The sequence below is a fragment of the Gigantopelta aegis genome, chromosome 6 (assembly GCF_016097555.1).
Source record: "Gigantopelta aegis isolate Gae_Host chromosome 6, Gae_host_genome, whole genome shotgun sequence".
NCBI classification, from domain to species: domain Eukaryota; kingdom Metazoa; phylum Mollusca; class Gastropoda; order Neomphalida; family Peltospiridae; genus Gigantopelta; species Gigantopelta aegis.
Genome location: NC_054704.1, coordinates 2,045,671 through 2,072,777, shown reverse-complemented (window position 1 = coordinate 2,072,777; position 27,107 = coordinate 2,045,671). Strand labels below are relative to the sequence as shown.

General features: G+C 41.3%; 1 protein-coding gene across 2 annotated transcripts in view; it reads right to left on the bottom strand.

The window, feature by feature from the left end:
- Positions 1 to 534: 534 nt before the first annotated feature.
- Positions 535 to 27,107, bottom strand: part of LOC121374331 — a 54,356-nt gene continuing 27,783 nt past the window's right edge. For both annotated transcript variants that reach the window (XM_041501399.1, XM_041501397.1), the window contains exon 3: positions 535 to 3,242. In XM_041501399.1, the coding sequence (XP_041357333.1) occupies positions 937 to 3,242 (2,306 nt within the window). In that variant the 3' untranslated portion in view covers positions 535 to 936. The remainder of the gene's footprint in view (positions 3,243 to 27,107) is intronic.

Here is a 27,107-nt window from a genome sequence, read left to right as displayed (position 1 = left end):
CGTGTACAGAGCTATTACTGGCTATTATAAAGGTTGTGTCTTATTCGTTACAAGTCATAACAAATCTAAAAGCAACGTTGGCGACATCTAGTTTCAACCTTCCTGTATCGAGTGTTGAACCTGTGTGTGGCTGTGGAGATCGTGTAACATGCGTTCATCAGAGAACTATTCAAGCACGCCTATTGTGGACACAACTTCTGAATTCACCAGAAAGTTTCGGACAAGACGCACCTGGTTCAGACTTTACCTTTTAGTTCATCAACAAACTTCAGGGCTAGTAATCAGAGGAGCATTTGCTCTCCCATAAAAAAAAAAAGAACACGTAATGAAAAAAGGTCCTTGAATTTAGACTTGTCTTGCTAAAAAAAGAACCCTATACTGGCCCGATTATTACTTTTTCATACACCCCCACCCCCCGCCAATTATTCATATTTGATACAGCCCTGAAGTTATGAACATCAAAGGTTCCCCAACTGAATCACTGGAAAGAGAGGCCTGTTCATACCCGTGTCGAAAAAAATTAAGAAAACGGCATTTCGTTCAAAACACAATACACAATTATATTTTCATAGGAAGCATACATTATTTTAAACATTCTACTAAAAGTACCAACGTCAGAAAGTTAATATACAAACAAGTAAGATGTATATTACTGTTTCATATATAACACGTAAACGTGCCGTTCGAAACACAATATGTAAACAATGTGTATGAAATGCATATCAAAGAAATACTTCTTTAAAAAGGGATTTTAAATTTTTTGTTTTAGAACTGAATATTTCTCTTTTTATCACATTTTTGCAAGCTGAGACATGCTTTGATCTGGAAAAAAATCCACTGAATTAAATCATACACCCACGATAGACCCATGGGACAGATCCGGTTGTTCATATATAAATAAATGCTGATTTAGTGGTGTCAACAACAATAACAACATTAGGCCTTCTTCGGTCTCCAGCCACCAATAAAATCTAATATTTTCTTTATTTCTAAGGCATTTAGTTCTGGAAATCCTCCCTTGAGAAGTTTCTTGTCCAAGGAACACAACATGTTTCCATCTATCTGCTCGTTGGAGAATCGTATAACGACTCGGTCTTTCATTCCGATGAACCGTAAACATTTCGCCACGTCCTTCACACTAAGATGACGGACATCGTTTGGAGGAACAAAGTCGTCATCATGGAAGTCGCCATACTCGGCGTAGCTGTAGTCGCTACCGTTGGTGTTGCCGTACTCCCCCCTGGAGCCCATGGAGATGGCGGAGTCATCGCCGTGTTTGCCGTACACGTCGCTGAGTCCGTTGACTGACACGGACCTGTTGTACTTCCTGTAGGCGGTGTCGACGTCGTGGTATCGGCAGTGTCCAGCGCTCTGGGAGTAGTACAGCGGGCTGCCGGGCTCGGGACCCACGCGGTCGTCTGCGGGAGAGTGGGCGCAATACTCACTGACGCAGACGTCGTGGTCCTGGTGCGCGTCTCTGACGTCAGAGAACGAGTCGGTGAAGTGGAACATCTCCATGACGTTCATGTGTTTCTTGAGGTTGTGGCTGCGCACCGTGGCGTTAGGGTCCATGTTGAGGTTCCTCTGGGAGCGAGTCTTGTACTTGAGGCTGCAGTTCTTCGGTCGCTCCAGATCCAGATCGTCCATGAACCTGCCGTCGTAACTCTGCGGTATATGAGCTCTCCACGGCGGAGGTTTCGCCTTGTGCGACTCGTACAGGTGCGACGTGCTCACGTACTTGCTGGCCGACGTCCCGTACGGCCGGTCCTTGGAGTAGGCGAAGCTGAACAGGTCATCGATGTCGATGGGACATGTATCCTGGTAAGGATCTCGAACTCCGTAGTGCGACGTCGGTTCGCTGCTCACTTTGTGCAGCCGTCTCTCTGGCTCTCGCGGTGCTGAAGGCGGCTTCCGGCGCAGGATGACATCAGCGCCGGCGAGGTAAGGAGAGTCGAAGTTGTCTCTAAGGGATGCTGGGACCATGTACCCGTCCTCATCCTCGTCGTCATCCTGCAGGTCGCGGAGATCTCGGAACATCTTGGGCGGTTTCGGGGCGGGCGGCAGCTGCTCGTAGATTGAATCGTCCGTCATGTCTGCGTGCACGGCGTCTCTGGAGGAAGAAGACACACTGTCGTGCGGTACAGGCGGCAGGTCGCGCTCCTGAATGTGTGGCTTGTAGATGGACCCATACTGATCTGCCGGGGCAGACGGTTTGGCAGCAGACGACTTGTACACTTGGCTGGTCTCAGTTCTGTACGTCTCCGAGTCGTTGTCCGAGCTCTTGGCCGTGCTGCTTTTACGGTCTTCTGAGTCTTCCTTGTCGGCGTCCTTATCGAGGCCGCTGTAGAAGTCCTCGTAGCTGACGTCACTGCGCGACAGTCTCTTGGAGAACACGTCGTCGCCTTTGAGAACCTTTAATTTAGCTCGCTCGCGTTTCGTCCTCCGCACGCTCAGTTTGTCCAGTATGACCGACGTCTTAGATTTCTTAACCTCCTTGTCCGCCCTCTTGGGCAGCTCAATACTGTCACCTCCGTAAGGAGATTCTTGAGAAAAAATTTCTCCATGACTGACCATTTCAACAGGCTCAGTCCTAATACACTTCCGTCTCTTAGCCACTTGCTTAAAGAATAGAAAATCACTGTCAACAGGTATTTCACCGACGAGTTTATTCCCGTCCCCAGTGTTACCGGAATGATCGGAACTCACAACAACGTACTTCTCGTCTCTCATGCTTTCCAATCGAACTACACCACTGGGACAGTCGGCCTTCTCGATCCACACGGAATATATGAGCTGCACGTTGACCGGGAAACCAAAGGCCTTGATGAGGTCGAGGAGTTCGTACACGGCGTCGTAGTTGGCCACTGTGGAGTCTCCGACCGGACTGAAGACCCCGGACATGATGAGCGGGATCATGATCTCCTTGCCCACCGGGTCGTAACACTGCAGGTAGCGCATGTCCTGGTCCTTCCTCGACGTCTTGCTCGACTTGAGCATCTTCCGGAAGAATCCCTTCGACTTGGACTTCTTGTTGTCCATGTAGATCGTTCCCCTGGAGAGCACCTCGCCAGGTTTGATCTCGCACGGCATCCAGCAGCTGGCGCCATTCTCGTCGGTGCTCATCTGGTAGCCAACTGTCGTCGTCCGCACCAGGAAGCGCCGAGGTTTAACGCTGTTGATGCTGTTGATGGTGTCGAAGTATTCCACGGGCCGACCGTCGCTGGGAACGACTTCAAACCAGCCTGAAATAGAAAACATGAGAGTAATTAATGCCTGCTTTGTTTGTTTTGTGTCTGATCGTCTCTCTATCTGTCTGTCAGTCGGTCAGTCTATCTTCGCCCGTCCATTAGTACGCCAATATGTGTGTCTGATCATCTCTCTATCTGTCTGTCAGTCGGTCAGTCTATCTTCACCCGTCCATTAGTACGCCAATATGTGTGTCTGGTCATCTCTCTATCTGTCTGTCAGTCAGTCAGTCTATCTTCACCCGTCCACCAGTACGCCAATATGTGTGTCTGATCATCTCTCTATCTGTCTGTCAGTCGGTCAGTCTATCTTCACCCGTCCATTAGTACGCCAATATGTGTGTCTGATCATCTCTCTATCTGTCTGTCAGTCGGTCAGTCTATCTTCACCCGTCCATTAGTACGCCAATATGTGTCTGATTATCTCTCTATCTGTCTGTCAGTCGGTCAGTCTGTCTTCGCCCGTCCACCAGTACGCCAATATGTGTGTCTGATCATCTCTCTATCTGTCTGTCAGTCGGTCAGTCTATCTTCACCCGTCCATTAGTACGCCAATATGTGTGTCTTATCATCTCTCTATCTGTCTGTCAGTCAGTCAGTCTATCTTCACCCGTCCACCAGTACGCCAATATGTGTGTCTGATCATCTCTCTATCTGTCTGTCAGTCGGTCAGTCTATCTTCACCCGTCCATTAGTACGCCAATATGTGTGTCTGATCATCTCTCTATCTGTCTGTCAGTCAGTCAGTCTATCTTCACCCGTCCACCAGTACGCCAATATGTGTGTCTGATCATCTCTCTATCTGTCTGTCAGTCGGTCAGTCTATCTTCACCCGTCCATTAGTACGCCAATATGTGTCTGATCATCTCTCTATCTGTCTGTCAGTCGGTCAGTCTATCTTCACCCGTCCACCAGTACGCCAATATGTGTGTCTGAGCATCTCTATCTCTACATGTCCATCCATACGTGCATCTGTCTACGTTTGTATGTATATCCATTTATTTTGTTTGTGTCTTTAACGAAACATTTGAATATACATATTATTTACATAAATGATAAAGCTAATAATACTGTAAAACAAACATTTAAATAAACACGTCGACTGTACACAACCGACCTCAATGGTGTCGTGGTTAAGCGATCGGACATAAGGCTGGTAGGTACAGGGTTCACGGCCTGTTACCGGCTCCCACCCAGAGCGAGTTTTAACGACTCAATGGGTAGGTGTAAGACCACTACACCCTCTTCTCTTTCAGTAACCACTAACAACTAACCCTCTTTCCTGGACAGACAGCCCAGATAGCTAATGTGTGTGCCTAGGACAGAGTGCTTGAACCTTAATTGGATATAAGCACGAAACTAACTTGAAATGGAAGGACTATACACATGCACATACGAATAAGAATGGGCGTTAACTCTCTACCAGCTACTATATAGGTGGGCGTTGGAGCAAATAGTCTATTTTTGTAATGAAAATCGGACAAAACCTGATAAAACTGGTTCGACACTTGGACTCGCCCCACTGAAATTGCCTGTGTACCTCCATGTTGTGATTTGAAAAATAACCCTGCTGTACAGAAATGCAATAGTTGCTGTATTGACAAAACAGCCCCAGATAATGAAGTCAGAATGTTCCACAAAGTTGACGATATTATGTTATAGGTACTGAAACGAAACGTATTTGTCTTAAAACCATCCACTTAAAAATATAATAATACCCCCCTCCCCCCCCCCCCCCCCCCCCCCCACACACACACTTCAGACTTGATTAATATGAGAAATGCAGACAACTCACAGGTATAGAAAGGTGTAATGCAAGAAGTTCGCTTGGCTGAAATCCAGGTCAACTAATCAATAACTGTATGTATTGTATGTATTACTACTTTCACTTAATATCTACTTCAATGTGTTTGGCATTCAGAGACATCAAGAGGTGATTACTCGTGAAAATCAGAGACTTTTCTGTCAGTCAATGTTTATCATGGATGGATTCCATCACAAAGACATCGGTTGTACCCATGACAGGTGTGCGTGGACATTATATATATATATATATAGATATGATGGGGAGCACATTCATATAAAACCAGGAATCGGTCATAAAACCACAGAAACAAGAAAACACAATTATTGTTTAATTGTAAACACATATAACGATACTTGACTTTAAAGAAAAGAAAACAAATACTTCAAAGTAAAATAAAAGAGGGTTTAACTTTGATATTTAAGCTCACAAACATGTACAAATTACGGGCAACACCCAGAACACACACAACATCAAACATAGATAGTCTATCATTGGCTGGATCCGCCACAAGAGGGCGCACGTGCGCAACCCCAGAATCCAAATTAATGGCAGTCGTCTGTTACAGCTGAAACACAAAGCGTATTATTTCGAGAATAATTCGTCAAATCCTGACTTAACAAGATGATCCACAAGACCGCAGCCCAATTAAGCACGTAACTGTCTTCTCGACAAACTGCCCTTCCTTCTTTTTAAATTTCGTTTTCACAGAGTCTACACGGGCTGTTTGCTGTGCAAGCACTCGCTGCGGACCTTGTGTATTCCGCAGATAAAGCGCAACTTACCAGGAGACCACTTCCCGCGTAATTTGATGACAGAGGAGAGATTTCACGCCTCCATATTAACCGTTGTGTTTCCGGTTCTTGTTAATCCCCAAAGATTTTGTTTTATCTTTTAAAGTGCCGTACTTTGAGGTGCTTTTACCATTTCCACAGACCTAATGTGTTGTGTGCCATGAGAATATAGGATGTATTTCTTTAGAACAAAGCCACCATCTATACAGAATGCATCACAACACAACAGGCATTACAAGCAGAAAGCTGATATTTTATTAAAAGAAAAATGAATATTAAATATTTTGTAGTATGCTTTTAGATGTACTATTAAAGATTTCTGTGACATCATGATGTGTTGACGTAAACCTAGTGATATTTGATTTTGAAGGGACCACCCCATCATCCTATGAACCGCACTGTTGGCTCACACGGTGGTTGTGGCGTCACCGAAAAACAAAAAAAGAAAACAATTCAGACTTAAATACTATATTTAAACATTAACGGCAACTATATAACAGCTGCTGTTAGCACGGCAGGATGAGCGAATTATACAGGCCCGTTCCAGTGTTTTAAGTGTGTGAGTGGGAGGGGGGGGGGGGGGTTACAATATATGAGGCATGTAATATATATATATATATATATATATATATATATCTCATGCCCCACACGGCATTGACGATCCTGATAATAATAAAGTTTTTTGTGGCAAAGTAAATTCGAAGGGGGCATGACTTCTTTTGCCCTGGCTACGCCAGTGTAGTATGGGACAAATTGTCTATACAGTACACCTCATGTTTCAATGCATAACACGTAACCGTGTTTGTGAAAATCAAAATAATCACACGCCAAAACAATATTGTATGCACCTTTAGTACTTTTTATATTAACGCAATAAGCTTACGTCATATTAGATTGGTTTACAGGTACCAGCGATCTTAGGCGGATATTAAAAAAATAAATAAAATTAATTTGTTTTGATCATACTACATATAACAAAGTCATCTTAGCCTTTGAGTAGGTTTTACGAGTCTGTTATCTCTAGGCAACCAAATATTGAAGCCATGCACTAGGCGTTGTTAGAGGATCGTTAATACGTTACATGAGGAGGATTTCAATTTATTATTGAACATGCTCGAATAGTCACGCTTTAATTGCGCAGGTATCTTTGTAATACAGTTATAAACTTTGACAGTCATAATGTGGGTATAAAGTGCACGTACCGGTGAAGTGACACAAGGCTTCTGTCCTACATTAAGAACTGTATTACGTCTTTAGTTTAAAGATACTAAACGCTTTGGTCGTCCAAAGGTTTGTAAGTACTAGACAGGATTTCGTCTCTATATCATATCGTACGTACCAAAACAAACATGTCTACATGTATTAGAACTAGAATGATGTTTCACATAGTACAAACACCAGGACGATCAAACACATTTAATACACATCAACAGATATTCTATGCAGACACAATGTATGCAATATGCAATATTAGTCATTAAGACGTCTCTGTTAGTCGGTAACACCGTAACAATGGCAACAAACCCAGAACAGGCCCTTTAAATAAGGAGACAGTTTTACACTACGGTAAAAAATAATTAAACTTTCTCAAGAAATAATTTATTTGAATCTTTATGGAAATGCTGACATGCTGCCTTAGAATGTTTTCTTGTCTGATAAGCATGTGAATGATTGGAACGTAAGAACGAGAATGAAACAGAGAGTGAATGAATATAAATGATATAAATAAGGGAAGGAGATAGTAAATGAAAGAAAGAGTGATTTGAGAGCGAATGAAAACTAATAAATGAGAGTCAAATAATAGACGAGAGAGAGAGAGAGAGAGAGAGAGAGAGAGAGAGAGAGAGAGAGAGAGAGAGAGAGAGAGAGAGAGAGAGGGAGGGCGGGGGGGGGAGAGACAGAGAGCGACGGAGAGACAGAGGGACAGAGAGAGAGTGACAGAGGGAGACACACACACACACACACACACAGAGAGAGAGAGAGAGAGAGAGAGAGAGAGAGAGAGAGAGAGAGAGAGAGAGAGAGAGAGAGAGACGGAGAGAGAGAGACGGATTGGAGTCAATGGACTTCTGTGAAGTGGCTAACATTTTCAAGAATATTTAAGCCAGCCTTTACATTACAAAACTTTCAAACATCCTTTCACTGACAAATGATATTTCTGTGCATGCCAATCTGTTACAAAAAGACTTGCACAAACACGTGTTTTTGAGATCTTGGCAAATCTTTTAAACAGCACCGTATGTAGAATGTAGCGCTATGCATATTAAAATTTGAACTACACATGCTCATAGCCTCAAACACTTAAATATCTTATAATGTGTGACTAATGCATTAATATGTTTGCTTGGGAAGTAAACGGAAAGACGTCGGGGGGGGGGGGGGGGGGGGATTATTCGCTACAAGGCGACATTTCTATTAAAATAAATCTTACCTTTAAACTAACAGCGAAAAATCACGACAAATTGATCTTTTTGTAATGTTTTTAAACATCTTACGTACTCGATGTGGATGGTTAAAAAGCGCACAGGAAGAGACATGTTTCGGAGGTTGACTCTGTGCCGTGAGAAACGTGTATGTAGCCGGTGGGTGAGTGTGAATCTCGAAATAGCCGAGTCTGACTCGCAGGGAACTATGTTCCACACGTGATGACGTCTTCACTTCGATCGTGTTAAGAATGCAGATCGGTCCCTAACGAGTCACTGCGATGTGGACAATGTTTACAGTGACGTAACGACAACATCGACATCCTAGAATGGACACCACTGCGCGGGTAGTAAAACAGAAATACATGTAGTAAAAATAGCAGTGAGTTTAATCAGGCAATGCATGATGATCGCAATGAATTAAATAGTAATGCATGATGATCGCAATGAATTAAATAGTAATGCTTGATGATCGCAAAGTACGATAATCGAATCATCTTAGGAACAGTTTCCTTAGGCATGTGCCTAAAATTATCATAATATTATGCTTTATAATAAACCATCAAACTATAATTGTATTAGGTTACAAAGTTTGTTAGGTTTGCTGAATATTTAAAAATAGATATAAAGCCATTGTTTAATTTTATTTTATGAATGATTCGTAATGAAACAAGATCGCTCTCCTAATGGAGCAGATTATTGAAATTGGCGGGAAACTGCGAGCTGTTCCAATAAGTGACTGTATAATATAGAGGGTTTCAGAAATATTTGACCCAGGATACAAATTTACACCTACAAACGTAACCAGTTAATAACGACATCAATATCTATAAAAATATTGTAAATACATCAAATGCAAAATGTCCAATATTTTTTACTTTGAATTCTTAGTAACTTTAAATTCAAAATCGACGTAAATGAAAATGGTTAGAAATGTTCCTGTAACAAAAACATCAAAAGGATGACCACCATTAAACTAGTATTGTATGTCACTGCTTAAGAGGTGTGTAAATTCTGACCAATGGATAACTGTGTGAGACAAGAAACCAATTCGAGCAAGACAGGCCACCCTATCCCGACCAGCAACCAATAATGTTTAATATGGATATTGTTGTAAACATGGGCTTTTGGTGTACTTGTTGGAATACACAAGTCAGAAGTGGGTTTATTAATCTACAACCAATCACATTCCAAACAGACGGTCTATCTACTAGGCTGAATTCCACCTGAAGGCTGACTAATAACAGGTGTATTTATTTCACCGGGTACATTTTACATTTTGGCGACTCAAACAAAGATCCCCAAGACTCGCTTGTACTCAGCCATGATACTGAGTTTTTTTTAATGTAGTGATACTACTTTAGAATGCTTCTCCCTTATTATAAAGTGATTGGTCGAGTTTTAAGACATACAGCCATTTTAAAGAATGACGACACTTTTGACATCAGATAGCCTATAACCGAAAACAACAACTATATTGACCGACACCCGTTTACTGAGTGAGAAATCACAAAGTCGGAGTAATTCACGTTGCTGTCAATGTCACCTGGTTGGAGATCGGCGTGCACACGTCATGTTGACTCTGGCATAGGCTCCAAGAGCGCGACATTGCCGCAGACCTGGCGACAGCATCGCACTATGCCAACGTTTGTTTGATGGACTCTGGTATCCCGCCACAACTATGTCGTAGTTTGGACACCCCCCTCCACCGCGACCCCATGACAGGAAAAGTGGCCGCACTGCACATGCGCGAGGCCGTATCTGTGGGGTGGCAGCCATGTGTTATATTCCTGGATTTCGTCGGTAGTGTTGACACGAGCAAGTGCCCGCCATAATCTCAATGCATCAGATTGCGAGTTCATTAACTTGCTAAAATTTATAGTTAGCACCGATACGGTACATAGTGGACTGGGTGCAAGGAGTACTGCTTCGTCCTGTTTGAAACATGGTGAGAGAGAGAGAGAGAGAGAGAGAGAGAGAGAGAGAGAGAGAGAGAGAGAGAGAGAGAGAGAGAGAGAGAGAGAGAGAGAGAGAGAGAGAGAGAGAGACACACACACACACACACACACACATATATATATATACTGAGAGTGAATGAAAACTAATGGAGAGAGAGAGAGAGCGAGAGAGAGAGAGAGAGAGAGAGAGAGAGAGAGAGAGAGAGAGAGAGAGGGGGGGGGGGGGGGGATTGGACACGATTTTTTTTTAATATGGAAAATATCAACCGAGTGTATGTTAATCGGTATTTGTTGAGGCTCTGTCGAGACAAATACCGATTAACAAGACAAGGTTGATATTTTACATATTAAAAAACACGAGTAGCGAATTCTATTTATCCAATAACACTTCTAAAATAACATTTTACGGTTTACTAAATTTCCTTGTACTTTCAGAAATGAATTTTGACATTTTACGGATGGTGCTTATCCTATTACACTTAAATAGGTCTTTAAATTTTAGTGTGGTAGATTTTATTAATAATAATATGGCTTTCTAAGCCTTTAGTTCCATTTAAATAAGTAGTGATATTCATCTCCAATATCATTTCCTTCGGACACTTTACATAATCTGTTTTCAACTGGGGTGCTATTTCAGCATCCTGTTTTTATTTGTAAATTGTGATTTCAGAAGGGTGGTCCACAATTTTTAAGGCTATTAATAAAGTATTTTTCCAAATTTAAACCTTGTTTAAAAATAAACTATATTTTGCCTTTGGATGTAGACTTGATGTTTGCATCCGTGTTGAGTTAACTTTTAAATATTCTAATCTCATCAGTATAAAGATTGTGAAAATATGTTTCAACCCTTAAAAATTAACACTAAGTTTGGTTGACCTACAAACCTGTAACACATATGGATAAAGTTACAACAGAGTGAAGCAATAGTAGGTGATGTTGAAACAGGGGAAACTGTTAAAATGTAGATTTAAGCTCTTTTTTTATATCCCTTACTTTTCAGAGGTCCGTGCATTTTTCTTAAAGATATGCATTTCGTAGTTTTAAAACAACCCATGGTGACCAGAAACACTTCAGATGTACGAACATGTATAATCTAAACAATAAAATGTATAATCTAAACAATACAATGTATAATCTAAACAATACAATCGGAGTAATGTCCGATTTCAACTTTTAAAAACTGTTCTTATAGTGAAACATACGCCGTAGTGTTGAAAAACTAGTGTGTGTGGCTAGCTAGCACATCACTGAATAAAGACGCACGTCTTGTGCTACTACTGACGACTGTTTCTTCACACCAGACTAAGTACGATGTCACGTTGTCGTCATTATCAGTATGTGCTACTACTGACGACTGTTTCATCACACCAGACTAAGTACGATGTCACGTTGTCGTCGTTATCAGTATGTGCTACTACTGACGACTGTTTCTTCACACCAGACTAAGTACGATGTCACGTTGTCGTCGTTATCAGTATGTGCTACTACTGACGACTGTTTCATCACACCAGACTAAGTACGATGTCACGTTGTCGTCGTTATCAGTATGTGCTACTACTGACGACTGTTTCATCACACCAGACTAAGTACGATGTCACGTTGTCGTCGTTATCAGTATGTGCTACTACTGACGACTGTTTCATCACACCAGACTAAGTACGATGTCACGTTGTCGTCGTTATCAGAATGTGCTACTACTGACGACTGTTTCTTCACACCAGACTAAGTACGATGTCACGTTGTCGTCATTATCAGTATGTGCTACTACTGACGACTGTTTCATCACACCAGACTAAGTACGATGTCACGTTGTCGTCGTTATCCGTCAGTTAGTGCAACACAAATCACAAAGTGTGAATATTTTTAGAGAACACCTCAAAACATTACTTATGTCGTGGTGTTTACATGCTCTATGTCACAATGTTATTCCTTAATAAGAGACAAAACATCAACACCTGTCGAGAAAACACATCCGCGTTTCATTGTTTCTACTGACATCAGCCAATCAAATCTGGTATTTGTCTGCAATCGTCCATCTGTTCACAAGTTTAACCAATAATTGTGGATAATGACAGTTTCCGGTGTCACATGGTACACTCGTTACTACGCAACGTTTTCTGCACCTCGTTGTTATTTCTCGAAAACACACAGTAACCACAAGATAATAACAGCATTAGTTTGTATCAAACATAACCGTCTCACCGGAAAGATTCTTGGTATTCTTACAAACGATAGTACATTATAACATACCGCAATAACATGTATCCAAATTATAATCAAAATTACAATCAATTTGTTGTGGTTTTGGACTACATTTTCTGGACTGTCTGTTGGTAGCTAGCTAATGCTTTTATAATGTGAATTGTTTTAAACTAGTACAGACAGGTAGATACGTGAACGGGTACAATAACCCCGATACGTCCCAAACTCATTCAGAATGTAGATCTAATCGCATCGTGTTTGTATAGCAGTATTCCAATGAGAAGCCTAATATATTTGTTGTGTAGGTTATACTGACCTAACTACGATACGAAGTTCAAGTTTTGTAGGTTGGGTGATCAATAGGCTTCATAATCGTACGGTGCATACCCAATGTTGTATGGAAAATATTCACTGTTCACACAGAAATATACGTACAGATACCGCCTTAGAATAATACGAACCTTATTTTTAAATACACAAACACACATCACACACATACATACACACACCCCACACACCTCATACATCTAAACAGCAACTTTGATCCCACAAAGACTACGCGATGACGTCGCTGTCGTCACGCTAAATGTCAGGCAGTTCGCGTGTGACCGCTCTACCCTTTGTCCAGCGGTATGTGGGAGTTGTCAACATCCATTAGTCTCCAACAACGACATTCAAAGCGAAACGACAGGAGTGAAAGTACAAGTACAAGATTCCCGCATTAACACTTAATCTCGCTGGTCGTCAGAGGAACAGAGGTCAGCCGTGCACGTCTTGGTGTATATCTACACAACACATCTCACCCATTACAAATGGACATGACCTCATTTGAAAATACACACCTACGAAAATGTTTGGTTTTTGTAAATAATTTGACATAAGAACAAACGTAAAGTGTTTTGGAAATAAAAAACCCAACTATTTTTGTGGGCAATTTAGAAAACAATTGGCTCAGAAATAAACAACTTGTAGTAAATTCCATAGTATGAAAAAGGTGTTCCCTGCTGAAAGGTCTACAGTTACATGATATTTACTGGTACAAGAATACAAGACGAAGATAACAGAAAATATAAAAGCTACTGCTGAGGGTTTTAAAGTATGAATAACTCTAAACTAACGATATCATTTAAAAAAACAAAGCGAGGACAAGCAAAAGAAAACCATTTACCATAGCCTAAGACACATCGCATGTATACAGATTTAAATAAACAAATAAGAAAAAACGTGTTTTAGTGCGGCAATACAATAAAATACAATAATAAATAAAATAAAATGAAAGTAAGTATGGCCTAAACCTAAGCACTAAACTATAAGATATACATATTGCCACAAACAAGAATGACGTCGAAGCAGCTGTCTGACAAATGCTATGGACAGGTCAATATGATGTCAACAATCATTATAAGTATGCATTCAAACACACAGGCAGACTGCTTGTAATGGGTACACAGGTGAACTGGTCCTAGTGTCAGAGTAGTTGACGTCTTTAGGTTGATCTCAGGTGTAACTGGTCCTAGTGTCCGAGTAGCTGACGTCATTACGTTGATCTCAGGTGTAACTGGTCCTAGTGTCCGTGTCAGAGTAGCTGACGTCGTTAGGTTGATCTCCAGGTGTAACTGGTCCTAGTGTCAGAGTAGCTGACGTCGTTAGGTTGATATCCAGGTGTAACTGGTCCTAGTGTCCGAGTAGCTGACGTCGTTAGGTTGATCTCCAGGTGTAACTGGTCCTAGTGTCAGAGTATCTGACGTCGTTAGGTTGATCTCCAGGTGTAACTGGTCCTAGTGTCAGAGTAGCTGACGTCGTTAGGTTGATCTCCAGGTGTAACTGGTCCTAGTGTCAGAGTAGCTGACGTCGTTAGGTTGATCTCAGGTGTAACTGGTCCTAGTGTCAGAGTAGCTGACGTCATTAGGTTGATCTCAGGTGTAACTGGTCCTAGTGTCCGAGTAGTTGACGTCTTTAGGTTGATCTCAGGTGTAACTGGTCCTAGTGTCAGAGTAGCTGACGTCGTTAGGTTGATCTCCAGGTGTAACTGATCCTAGTGTCAGAGTAGCTGACGTCGTTAGGTTGATATCCAGGTGTAACTGATCCTAGTGTCAAGAGTAGCTGACGTCGTTAGGTTGATCTCCAGGTGTAACCGGTCCTAGTGTCAGAGTAGTTGACGTCTTTAGGTTGATCTCAGGTGTAACTGGTCCTAGTGTCAGAGTAGCTGACGTCATTAGGTTGATCTCCAGGTGTAACTGGTCCTAGTGTCAGAGTAGCTGACGTCATTAGGTTGATCTCAGGTGTAACTGGTCCTAGTGTCAGAGTAGCTGACGTCGTTAGGTTGATCTCCAGGTGTAACTGGTCCTAGTGTCAGAGTAGCTGACGTCGTTGGGTTGATCTCCAGGTGTAACTGGTCCTAGTGTCAGAGTAGCTGACGTCGTTAGGTTGATCTCCAGGTGTAACTGGTCCTAGTGTCCGAGTAGCTGACGTCGTTAGGTTGATCTCCAGGTGTAACTGATCCTAGTGTCAGAGTAGCTGACGTCGTTAGGTTGATCTCCAGGTGTAACTGATCCTAGTGTCAAGAGTAGCTGACGTCGTTAGGTTGATCTCCAGGTGTAACCGGTCCTAGTGTCAGAGTAGTTGACGTCTTTAGGTTGATCTCAGGTGTAACTGGTCCTAGTGTCAGAGTAGCTGACGTCATTAGGTTGATCTCCAGGTGTAACTGGTCCTAGTGTCAGAGTAGCTGACGTCATTAGGTTGATCTCAGGTGTAACTGGTCCTAGTGTCAGAGTAGCTGACGTCGTTAGGTTGATCTCCAGGTGTAACTGGTCCTAGTGTCAGAGTAGCTGACGTCGTTGGGTTGATCTCCAGGTGTAACTGGTCCTAGTGTCAGAGTAGCTGACGTCGTTAGGTTGATCTCCAGGTGTAACTGGTCCTAGTGTCAGAGTAGCTGACGTCGTTAGGTTGATCTCCAGGTGTAACTGGTCCTAGTGTCAAGAGTAGCTGACGTCGTTAGGTTGATCTCCAGGTGTAACTGGTCCTAGTGTCAGAGTAGTTGACGTCTTTAGGTTGATCTCAGGTGTAACTGGTCCTAGTGTCAAGAGTAGCTGACGTCATTAGGTTGATCTCAGGTGTAACTGGTCCTAGTGTCAGAGTAGCTGACGTCATTAGGTTGATCTCAGGTGTAACTGGTCCTAGTGTCTGAGTAGCTGACGTCATTAGGTTGATATCCAGGTGTAACTGGTCCTAGTGTCAAGAGTAGCTGACGTCATTAGGTTGATCTCAGGTTTAACTGGTCCTAGTGTCCGAGTAGCTGACGTCATTAGGTTGATCTCAGGTGTAACTGGTCCTAGTGTCCGAGTAGCTGACGTCGTTAGGTTGATATCCAGGTGTAACTGGTCCTAGTGTCAGAGTAGTTGACGTCTTTAGGTTGATCTCCAGGTGTAACTGGTCCTAGTGTCAGAGTAGCTGACGTCATTAGGTTGATCTCAGGTGTAACTGGTCCTAGTGTCAGAGTAGCTGACGTCATTAGGTTGATCTCCAGGTGTAACTGGTCCTAGTGTCAGAGTAGCAGACGTCATTAGGTTGATCTCAGGTGTAACTGGTCTTAGTGTCAGAGTAGCTGACGTCGTTAGGTTGATCTCCAGGTGTAACTGGTCCTAGTGTCAGAGTAGCTGACGTCGTTAGGTTGATCTCCAGGTGTAACTGGTCCTAGTGTCAGAGTAGCTGACGTCGTTAGGTTGATCTCCAGGTGTAACTGGTCCTAGCGTCAAGAGTAGCTGACGTCGTTAGGTTGATCTCCAGGTGTAACTGGTCCTAGTGTCAAGAGTAGCTGACGTCATTAGGTTGATCTCAGGTGTAACTGGTCCTAGTGTCAGAGTAGCTGACGTCATTAGGTTGATCTCAGGTGTAACTGGTCCTAGTGTCCGAGTAGCTGACGTCATTAGGTTGATATCCAGGTGTAACTGGTCCTAGTGTCAAGAGTAGCTGACGTCATTAGGTTGATCTCAGGTGTAACTGGTCCTAGTGTCCGAGTAGCTGACGTCATTAGGTTGATCTCAGGTGTAACTGGTCCTAGTGTCCGAGTAGCTGACGTCGTTAGGTTGATATCCAGGTGTAACTGGTCCTAGTGTCAGAGTAGTTGACGTCTTTAGGTTGATCTCCAGGTGTAACTGGTCCTAGTGTCAGAGTAGCTGCCGTCATTAGGTTGATCTCAGGTGTAACTGGTCCTAGTGTCAGAGTAGCTGACGTCATTAGGTTGATCTCCAGGTGTAACTGGTCCTAGTGTCAGAGTAGCTGACGTCATTAGGTTGATCTCCAGGTGTAACTGGTCCTAGTGTCAGAGTAGCTGACGTCATTAGGTTGATCTCAGGTGTAACTGGTCCTAGTGTCAGAGTAGTTGACGTCTTTAGGTTGATCTCAGGTGTAACTGGTCCTAGTGTCAGAGTAGCTGACGTCATTAGGTTGATCTCCAGGTGTAAATGGTCCTAGTGTCAAGAGTAGATGACGTCGTTAGGTTGATCTCAGGTGTAACTGGTCCTAGTGTCAGAGTAGCTGACGTCGTTAGGTTGATCTCAGGTGTAACTGGTCATAGTGTCAAGAGTAGCTGACGTCGTTAGGTTGATCTCAGGTGTAAATGGTCCTAGTGTCAGAGTAGCTGACGTCATTAGGTTGATCTCAGGTGTAAATGGTCCTAGTGTCAAGAGTAGCTGACGTCGTTAGGTTGATCTCAGGTGTAAATGGTCCTAGTGTCAGAGTAGATGACGTCGTTAGGTTGATCTCAGGTGTAACTGATCCTAGTGTCAAGAGTAGATGACGTCGTTAGGTTGATCTCAGGTGTAACTGGTCCTAGTGTCAGAGTAGCTGACGTCGTTAGGTTGATCTCAGGTGTAACTGGTCCTAGTGTCAGAGTAGCTGACGTCGTTAGGTTGATCTCCAGGTGTTATAAGTGCCCTTTTAACTGTACTTCCAGTGCGATTAGAACATGTCAGTAACATTGTGACGACATCTGTCTGACATTGGCGACTGGGCTGTTTTGTGATCGCTAGTACACGTACTTACTGAGGTCCGGATTGTCGTCGTGTTACAGACTGCCACACCCTGTCGACGGACAGATCCCGTGTTATATTGTACATTAAGGTACCGATAACTAACGTTTGTAATATATCTCAGAGAGTGTCAAATGATGCCAGTTCATAAATGGGTAATGACAGGATAATAATCAGGTATTCTTTAGCAAAATTCGATTAATGCCTACTGATCTTATCATAACACAAACAGACATATTAAACCAAAGCAAAATAAACAAAGAAAATCGCATTGGAAGATTCGATATATAATTTGTAGCGACATATTCCGAAAAGACACCAACTATGTCTAAATATCAACATCTACTATTTGTCTAAATATCAAAACCTACTCTATGTCTAAATATCAACATCGAATATATCCCCAGAAGGTAAGAAGATGATACATACGCCAACATCAAAGAGATTGTTTTGTGTGTGTGTTGGTTTTAATGCCAAAAGAGGACGTAATTCAGATGTAATACTCGTAATGTGTCCAAAATGCGTCATCTTTCTATTCCTAGTCTGAAGGTTAAACTTAGACCGAGTCGCTGGCCAAGACGTCGACAACGCCGCGACTTGAAAGCATTGTGATGAAGGTGTGGACGTCGTCTGGCACAAGACGTCGTTGTAGTCGCGGTATGTTGTGTGAGGTCCCACTGCCCTGTGGGATACAGGACAACACCCGCCATTGTACGGCCAGAGGCTGACAAACATGGCAGAAGACGAACACATCAAAACAAAGACGAGACATATTTTTCATGATTTCTAACTGGGAGCGCGTGCCAGTGTTTTACCCTCCCATTGACGAGACGATTGAACAACGAAAAACAACAATATAACAATTCAAAATATGTGTTTGCTCGTTTGTAGAATATAAACAAGTGTATGACGCAATTTGGTGTTGTAATACAGAACTTGACATTCTGGCTAATTATAGCGTGCTTATTTATATTTGTTTTCAGAAGGGTGAATCAGGAGACAAATTAATTTTGTTCCCAAAACAGAGTCTTGTCACGTACAACACTGTGTGAAGAAACGACTGTGCAGAAAACACACGAGTGAAGTGTTTAACGTTTGAATCAAAATTTGTTATCTATTTTAGCGTCAGTCTTTCTGATCAAACAAACCAGGTCTATATTTCTGCCTTCGTCAGTGCAGTGAAAAAGGGAACAAAAATAAAATTAAGACAAAAAAAAGTTGTTTAACGACAAGACAGCTCGTTTTTGATAAGCGACTGTTAACAAGTCAAAAACTAAATACAACCTTCAGCCAAATTGGTTCCTCTTATCAATCATCAACAAGGCATCTTTCATATACAGTGACTCAAAGGCCTTTTGTGTACTAGTCGTGAACAACTATCAGATGTATGTTATGTTTCTATTGATGTGATAACATGTACTCATATTAAAAGAGTTAAAATCTTTAAAGAACTGAACTCTGTGACTACGATCGTCGAGCACCGCTCCGCCGTTTACAATGAGATCTGATTGGCATACATGCATTTGTTACGATCGTACAAAAAGTATGCATCATACAGATATGAATGTAGGTTTTGATTTGTCGACCAGGGCGTGGCGTTGATAGTCCTTCTGCTGGTAACAAGGATGTACTTTTGTGACAAGCAGCACCTATACACAGAAACCTGTGAAGTCATTTATGGTAACAGTGACGACCTGCACAAAACGTTCCTTTGACACTTCTTGTGCAGATATACGATTATTATTATTACTTTATTATTATTGCGGCAGCAGTTTAAATTTGGAAATTGAAAGAGGTAACTGTTTACATCTATTATGCGGTGACATCATAGCTTTGTGGAACTATCTATTGAACTCGCTGGACATAAGCGTGATTTTAACGCCCCTTTAGTTCTATCATTTATAGTTGGGGGTTTTATGGCCTCAGCTGCTGTCTGGTAAATTAAACATCCCTCTTGTACGACTGAATAATAAAACAGTAATGAGCACTCGGTCAATATTAGAGGGTTGTTCGTTATAGAATCATGAAGTCTGAATAGCACACGGTTTCTTACACAGTCCTAGCTTCTAGAATTTATTAAAGAGAAATCAATAAGCAAGTACAGGTAATTTACTAGTCACCTGTAAGTTCAGGGCCGATCGCAGTAACCAAGGCAACAAAAATTAGCGCTATTGACATTCTGTTAGGTACGAATAAATGTTGGTCATTTTCTGTGTTTATAAAATCAAAATGTTGTTGTTATATTTATAATAAATTTGGAAGAAAAAGGTTTTCTGGAATGTATCTTAGAAATACTTGTCAGCAACGTTGTTAATATTGGCACTGTGTCCATTTTAAGAAATGAAAGCTAAATAAACCAATATTGTTTGACGTGGGGTTTGTCCAATTTCTCCCCATAACGGGTCGCATTGTTCGCTGACGACAGAGATATTCCGAACACACGCCAAGCAGCAGACGTCTTTTGGCGGGTTCGCGCCAATTCCGCGATGAGACCCGCCTCGGTGTTCAAACACGAGGTAGCGGAAACCCGCATATCCACAAGTTAAACACGACATCATCGAGCAGATAAGTCGAACAAGAAACATAGTTATGTCGCAGAAAAATAAACAGCAGAGGAATACATTGTACGTAGGTAAATCAATTTCTAATGAAAAGAATCATGCATTATTAAACTAGATACACGTATGTATTATGACACAATGAAAAAAAAAAAAAGAGTGTATCATTTATATTTAAATTGAAATGCATCAATAAATACATAACCAAATACCATCTCTGTGTTCAGCCAATGAACCACGTTGTTTCCAATATACATCAATACCGTTTTGATCGTGTATTATTTGTAATGTGTTATGTTCTCAACATACCCATTGAATCTGAACAGCAAAACCGTTATCCGCCATCAAGACCGTATCTCTGCTCAATGCAGAGTCGAATGGATATTTGGCAAAATAGTGATTGATTTTGTCTAGTGCGTCGTCTACAGGAGGACAGCCACTCCCGAGGAGATCCTTTACTGGAGATGTCATCATCCTTGCAGTACCACAAAGAGGACTGCCACTCCAGACTAGTTTACTAAATAAAAACTAGCAGAGAACAGAGCTTATTGGAATAAATATAGCTGTGATGACATGCACTTATGAATCACAATCAAAACAATGATAATAACAGGTGTTCGCAAAAGATGAGCATATCCTGCCCCATCGGTTGCACCTGTCATGAGTACTGCCACCGCAGCTGCCAAGTCCGTCATGTCATCTAAAACGATAACAAAATGTGCAAATTTCACAAAAGGGATGAAAACGTATGATCAAGTTCGAAATATGTTGAAAGTATTTTCGCATCTCGCTGAATTTTGTAATGTGCTGGGGTGCCGTTAACTAAATATCCTTTAGATCTACTTGTACATTTAATACACTTAAAGGGGCAATCCTGAGTTTGCTGCAACTTTTAATATGTTATCGACTAACAGCGACTTTTTAACGATTGTAATTACATATCAAATATATTTTTCTGCATAAAATATTAATGGCTGGATATTAAACGTGTTTCATTTTATTTCCTAACATAAATCCAGTTTGGGCTTCTTACACATATTAAGACGTTCAGAAACACATTGAATATAGAGACACTGATATTCTAAACAAGAACATGTATTTAATATGTAAGTTTAATCGTAGAAATATTTTATTAGTCGGAAACATCTTACAATGCAGCAAACTCAGGAATGTCCCTTTAAGGTAGGTGATTAAACATTATGTATAAATGCTTGTTGTTTAGACGCATACAAGTTAAATACATACTTTACAGCAATACACATTAATAAATACGGACCTTGGTCCGTTATACAACGCGTATGTACGGTTACACATATATGCATACACCTTATATAACAAACACTGGTTTATATATTTAAGTAACAAAACAAAAACAAAACCAAGAAAACCCAAGACTGCCTTTCTGCAATCGAGGTTTAGCTGTATAGCCGCTACCTACACGACACAGTTAGTCTTTGTAGGTATGCTGCTACTGGGTCAGTGGAGTTTGCGGCTCATTACGTTAGTCAGTGTGAGGTGTTTGTACAAGGTTTGTCGAAGACAAGAACACACACTTGAGCTCAAAGAAGCGGGACGTGTCGCCAGGTAATGGAGTCGACACGAACCTCCCGAGAGTAACTAATTGATTCACGGTCCTTACAAGCGATAGCCAGTCTCCACATTGTCACATGACTAACTTATTTTCTATCTCCACAAGTAACTGGTTCTCTGGTACTAGTGTAGTGATTAAACCATTGAACTTTACGCTAGGAGATACTGGGTTCGCCTCCCGGTATAGATCACACCCAGAGCGAGTTTAACGACTCACTGGGTAAGTATACGGCCACTACAGGTAGTACTAAACAAAATAACTTCCGGCTGGGTCAAAGTTCGAGGTGCACCCAACTTTTGATAGAGAAGTGAACACCATAAGTCCTGTGATTGGTGATAAATGTGAGTGTGTTGGTTGTAAAAAAAAAAGTTTCATCTGGGCAAAAAATGTATGCAATTTTATTTTATCTAGTACCAATGTGTCAAGTAGCCTTATGCTTGAAACATGTATGGGGTACCTGTAAAAAAAAGTACTCGAACTAGGGTAGTCTTAGACGCTACCCGTTATTTCAGAAATGAGCAGCTTGACCACAAATTTGTTTCTGATTCACTTTAAGGGTGAGGGGTGGTAGTATTTATATCCATGGCGTTTATGTCGATTGATACGCTGCAGGTAGGAGTTTTAGCCACATATGTTACTATTGTCGTCTATGGGATTTGATTTGGTAGTATGCACCCTAAACCACCTTCTTTCTCACCAATCACTAATCATTAAGCCAAGTCCTCAAGAAACAGCACATATAGCTGAGGTGTGTGTCCAGGACAGCGTGTTTAAACCGTAACAGGATAAAAGCACGAAAATATGTTGAAATCAAATGAAAGACAGTCACAAGTAATTTACTGTTTGACACTAACAATGATTTCGTAAGGTTCAAGCATGACGCACTGGGAAGACATATAAGCGTTGTTGGTGTCCACGTTGAGGATTAGCAATTGATGAGGCTGACATCTGTATTATGACCGTATACCTCGTCAGTGAGTGTCATCTCAACTTGGGTCGGACCCCAGGACCCGTGGTCTAGCCTAACACTGATGTAATGATCTTTGTCACTTGAGCATATTCTACGTGCCACAAACAATAAACATGAAGTCATTGTACTATAAAAACAATCAGATACAGTCAATGCTACTCGTTTAGAAATAATAAAATCTGGTTTCTGTCATTACCAATACAGCCATCAGATGGACGAAACCATAGCAACACAGTTTCAGTCCTTTCTGCAAGACGATTCGCTACAACTACCTCAACGTTGTTATACACACAACTATTGTAAAAGCTGACGTGTGTGGGTTACAGCTGCCTCAATCGTCACGTATAACAGAGCGACAGCTGATACTAGCTAATGCTGAAGGTATTCTCTGAGATATTGTAACCAACATTAATTTCACTTATTTCCACCTGGGATTGCAGCAATCTGTCCTGGACTCACACCTTGCCTATCTGGACTGTTTGTCCACGGCGTGGTTTAGTGGGTTAGTGAGGGAGAGGTCACTGTAGCGGCATTACAACACCCCATTGCGCCGTCAAAACGCACTATGGGTGAGAGCCCCTACACGGATGTGAACTCGGTACCTTTCAGCCTTAATTCCTTAGACAGCTTAGCATCAACACATGTAACTGCCTTAAATTGCAATGGCAAGTATTCATCTATCGATACGCTTCATACTTTTGCTGACCTCTGACCTGGCTAGTACGTCAGAGGTTTCCAAGTGTAAAGTCACTAATGCTGCTGTAAATATGTATCTCTGAGCAGAGATCTCCGGCCGCTTACCACACCGAGAAATGAGTGGATAGTGGAGCCACTGTCACCGGAGATCTAGCGCCATCACAGTCGGAAGGGTCACTTAAATATTTGAGCTCTTCTGTCCAGTCTTTAGAAAACATGTCCCACTATTCACTCCGTTGTTTTACTCGGACTGTGGGAAACAGAAGTGTTACTATTTGAGTCTGGAGAGGATATTTCTTTAGAGATTAATTCTCAGATGGAGTTATGTTAATCACAACTCCAAGGACAGATGGTATCCCATTGTCTGATGCAGACGTGAGCTCACGGAGGTGTGAAATCAAACACATTCCTGACCTACACACGAACACACACTGCACTGGAGTGGTCAGTGGCTTCTTGTTGGTGAAACATGGGAAGCAGAATCTTTTCAGATCATTTGTCATATATTTTGCATCGGCAAACTCACATGCGCATTTATGATACACAAAGTCTTCTATATTCTGTCTTTGTATTCTAACTGACAATAAAACCCAAATTAACCAAATGTATCTCAACAGTACACACCTTTTCTTATTTCTCCTTACAGAGGACAAAATCACTCCAGCTTAATGAAGAGATAAACCTCTGGGAAATGCATTCAATACATTTTATTAACGGGGGATATGTTTTAGTTTACAATTAACTTAACACTGCTATACGGTGTCATTCCAATACACTTCAATAAACTTGTTCTAGATCTATGCCAGTCCATACATAACTTGTTCTGGCTGTTAGTAGGGCAAACAGTATTATCTGTAACCTTTGCAGTTGAAACACAATATCAAGAAAATAGTAATTAAAAAATATTACAACATTCAATTGCCATTTGTTGGATTTTCATAAAATGTTCCATACGTCTGACAATAAAACTCAAGCAGGACAAAACAGGAAATGTAAAAATCATTTGCGGCAAAAATCGTTTAAAGAAACAAGCCAGAGGGGAAAATTGACGATTTTCGAATTCCCTTCATGTGTTTATCAATGAGGCGATCGAGCGGCCCACTGGTCAGTGTGTAGCCGAATAAGCCGGGTTTGTGCAAACCCAGGCCTGGTTGATTAACACATCGAGAACGGCAGGTCCAACATAGCGGCAAACAGTTCGCTCGATGATCTTAGAAACGAGGAAGTGTACTCAACATCGGGTCGCGAAATCTCTATGGCAATTTTAAATATAAACTCTCTTTTAATTTGTCAACATTTGAAGTAACTATGTGGTGAAAGGTTTCAAACTGGACACGAATTGTGAAAGCGAGACCTAAATAAAAAAAAGTGCCGTATAGAACTACATATCTGGCCCATTTTGGTACTCTTTGAAAATTCAGTGCACCCGATCTTTTGTTTCGTTTTACTGGATGTGACTGATTTATTTTAAAAGCGACGTAAAACCCCTTCCTTTTTCAGTAATACAATTTAATATGTAAAATAACATTTGACATCAGAATAGCAAGTCTGTGAAGAATATTGAATAATTTACAAACAATATATTTTAGGAATATAAGTTTAGACGCATACATGCTTTAGTTTTTACTAATCACACTTTTAATTGCACGACTTAACAGTACTGGCTCTGATATTTTAGATAAGTACTTGAGAGAGAGAGAGAGAGAGAGAGAGAGAGAGAGAGAGAGAGAGAGAGAGAGAGAGAGAGAGAGAGAGAGAGCGCCATGCTGATTACAAAATAACAAACCAATGCCACCCTGAAGGTCATTGGCTTGAGCCTTGGTAGAGTAACCTTAGCTAAGGACGTTCAGTGATGGTTCTTGTTTACCACATCAAATTTGATTATGCAACTCCGCAAATAAAATCAAACGCAAATAAGACGAAATACATGGTGAGAGAAAACCGAACTAAAAGCAAGTTTGACTCGGCTATCTCGAGTGACGTGCTGTGTTCGTCACATGACCCGTGTTGGGAGATCTAAACAAACAGCTTCTCTTAGTTAACCTGGGGACGATTAACGAAAACGTGAGCGAGACAAACACATTAATTATTTCAAACAAATATACTCCAGGCTTAGTTTGATCAGTAAATTTTAGACAATAATGTTTTTTAAAGTATGTCAAACACAGTGCCTCACCGCGTGTAGCAAATAGTTCGATAGATTAAATAATATGAGGTGCACTTCAAAGAAACCATTGGTGCTCTGTGTGAGAGAGCACACAGGACAATACATTGACGGACGGAATTAACAAACATACTTATATATTACTAACATTATAATACATTAAAAACGAACATTTCTCACGCCTTAAGGGAATGCAGTCTTCCCAAAATTCTAGTGTCACTGAGCCATGCCTAAATTGTATCTGTATATACCATTTACTTGTGTAGTTAAGGACACTACTGGAAGGATGTCACAGATTTAAAGATCCCCAGGACTCTTTCATAGACATACGACAGAGGCTGGGTTTCTATAGAAGTGCACTTTTCACGTGTCATGATTCACTTTCACCATCCACGCGTGAATAGAAGAACGAACAAGTCATTTGCAAAGTGCGGGCCACATAGGCGTTCACGTGTCACTTTACACCTTCATGTCATGGGTCACGCGTGAATAAAAAACAAACAAACGAATATGGTAGTTTTTTTGTGAAATGAAAAGCGAATTACAGTTACACTAGATTTGTAAGTATGCCTTTTAAAATCATTTTAGCCTTGTTGTTTGGCAAAAATAGCTTTGTAGTTGCGAAGTGAAACTACATAATGTAAAAACTATTACATTATATTGAAAATGTAAATACATGTACTGTAGTTTCTTCCTGCATGGATTTTGGGTTCATTTTACAAAAAAAGAAAAAAGAAGAAAGATTGATGTTTGGTTGCTAACTGGGTGGAAATGATTGATTGAATGTTTGTTTAACGACACCCCAGCACAAAAATACATATCGGCTATTGGGTGTCACAAATGGTAAGGGTGGAAATGATATGATTATGTTATGTTATGTTATGTTATGTTATGTTATGGCATGGCATGGCATGGCATGGTATGGTATGATATGATATGATGTGATGTGGTGTGAACTCAGTCTACGTGCACTTGGTGGAAACCGCCACGAAAGTGAATTGTGAGACGTTAATCGTGACACGTGAAAATTGAACTTCTATGGAAACCCTGCCTAAGACTAGGTTTGTCATTTCATAAAGCTCGAATCCCAAATATATATATATTATATGATTATCTGTACACGTACACGGATCATTGTTACACCATTTAGAGTACTTTGTACCTCCCCATCCCCAAGTGTGAGTGTGTCAAGTGCTAGGACTTGTCTTTGTGGACCTGTACAGGTTACTGAACATAAAGCTGTCATCACAAACAGTTTATTGCCCGTTGTCAATACACGAGGACACTAAATGTACACTCGATGTAACTATTTAGCACCGAGTGTGTCACGCTTGATCCCTTTGTAAAGTCAACACATAATACTAACACTCCAGCTATAATACGAATCGGCCTCAGTAGTATAGCAGCTATAATACGAATCGGCCTCGGTGGTATAACAGCTATAATACGAAACGGCCTCGGTGGTACAGCAGCTATAATACGAATCGGCCTCGGTGGTATAACAGCTATAATACGAAACGGCCTCGGTGGTACAACAGCTATAATACGAATCGGCCGTGGTATAACAGTTATAATACGAAACGGCCTCGGTGGTACAACAGCTATAATACGAATCGGCCTCGGTGGTATAACAATTATAATACGAAACGGCCTCGGTGGTATAACAGTTATA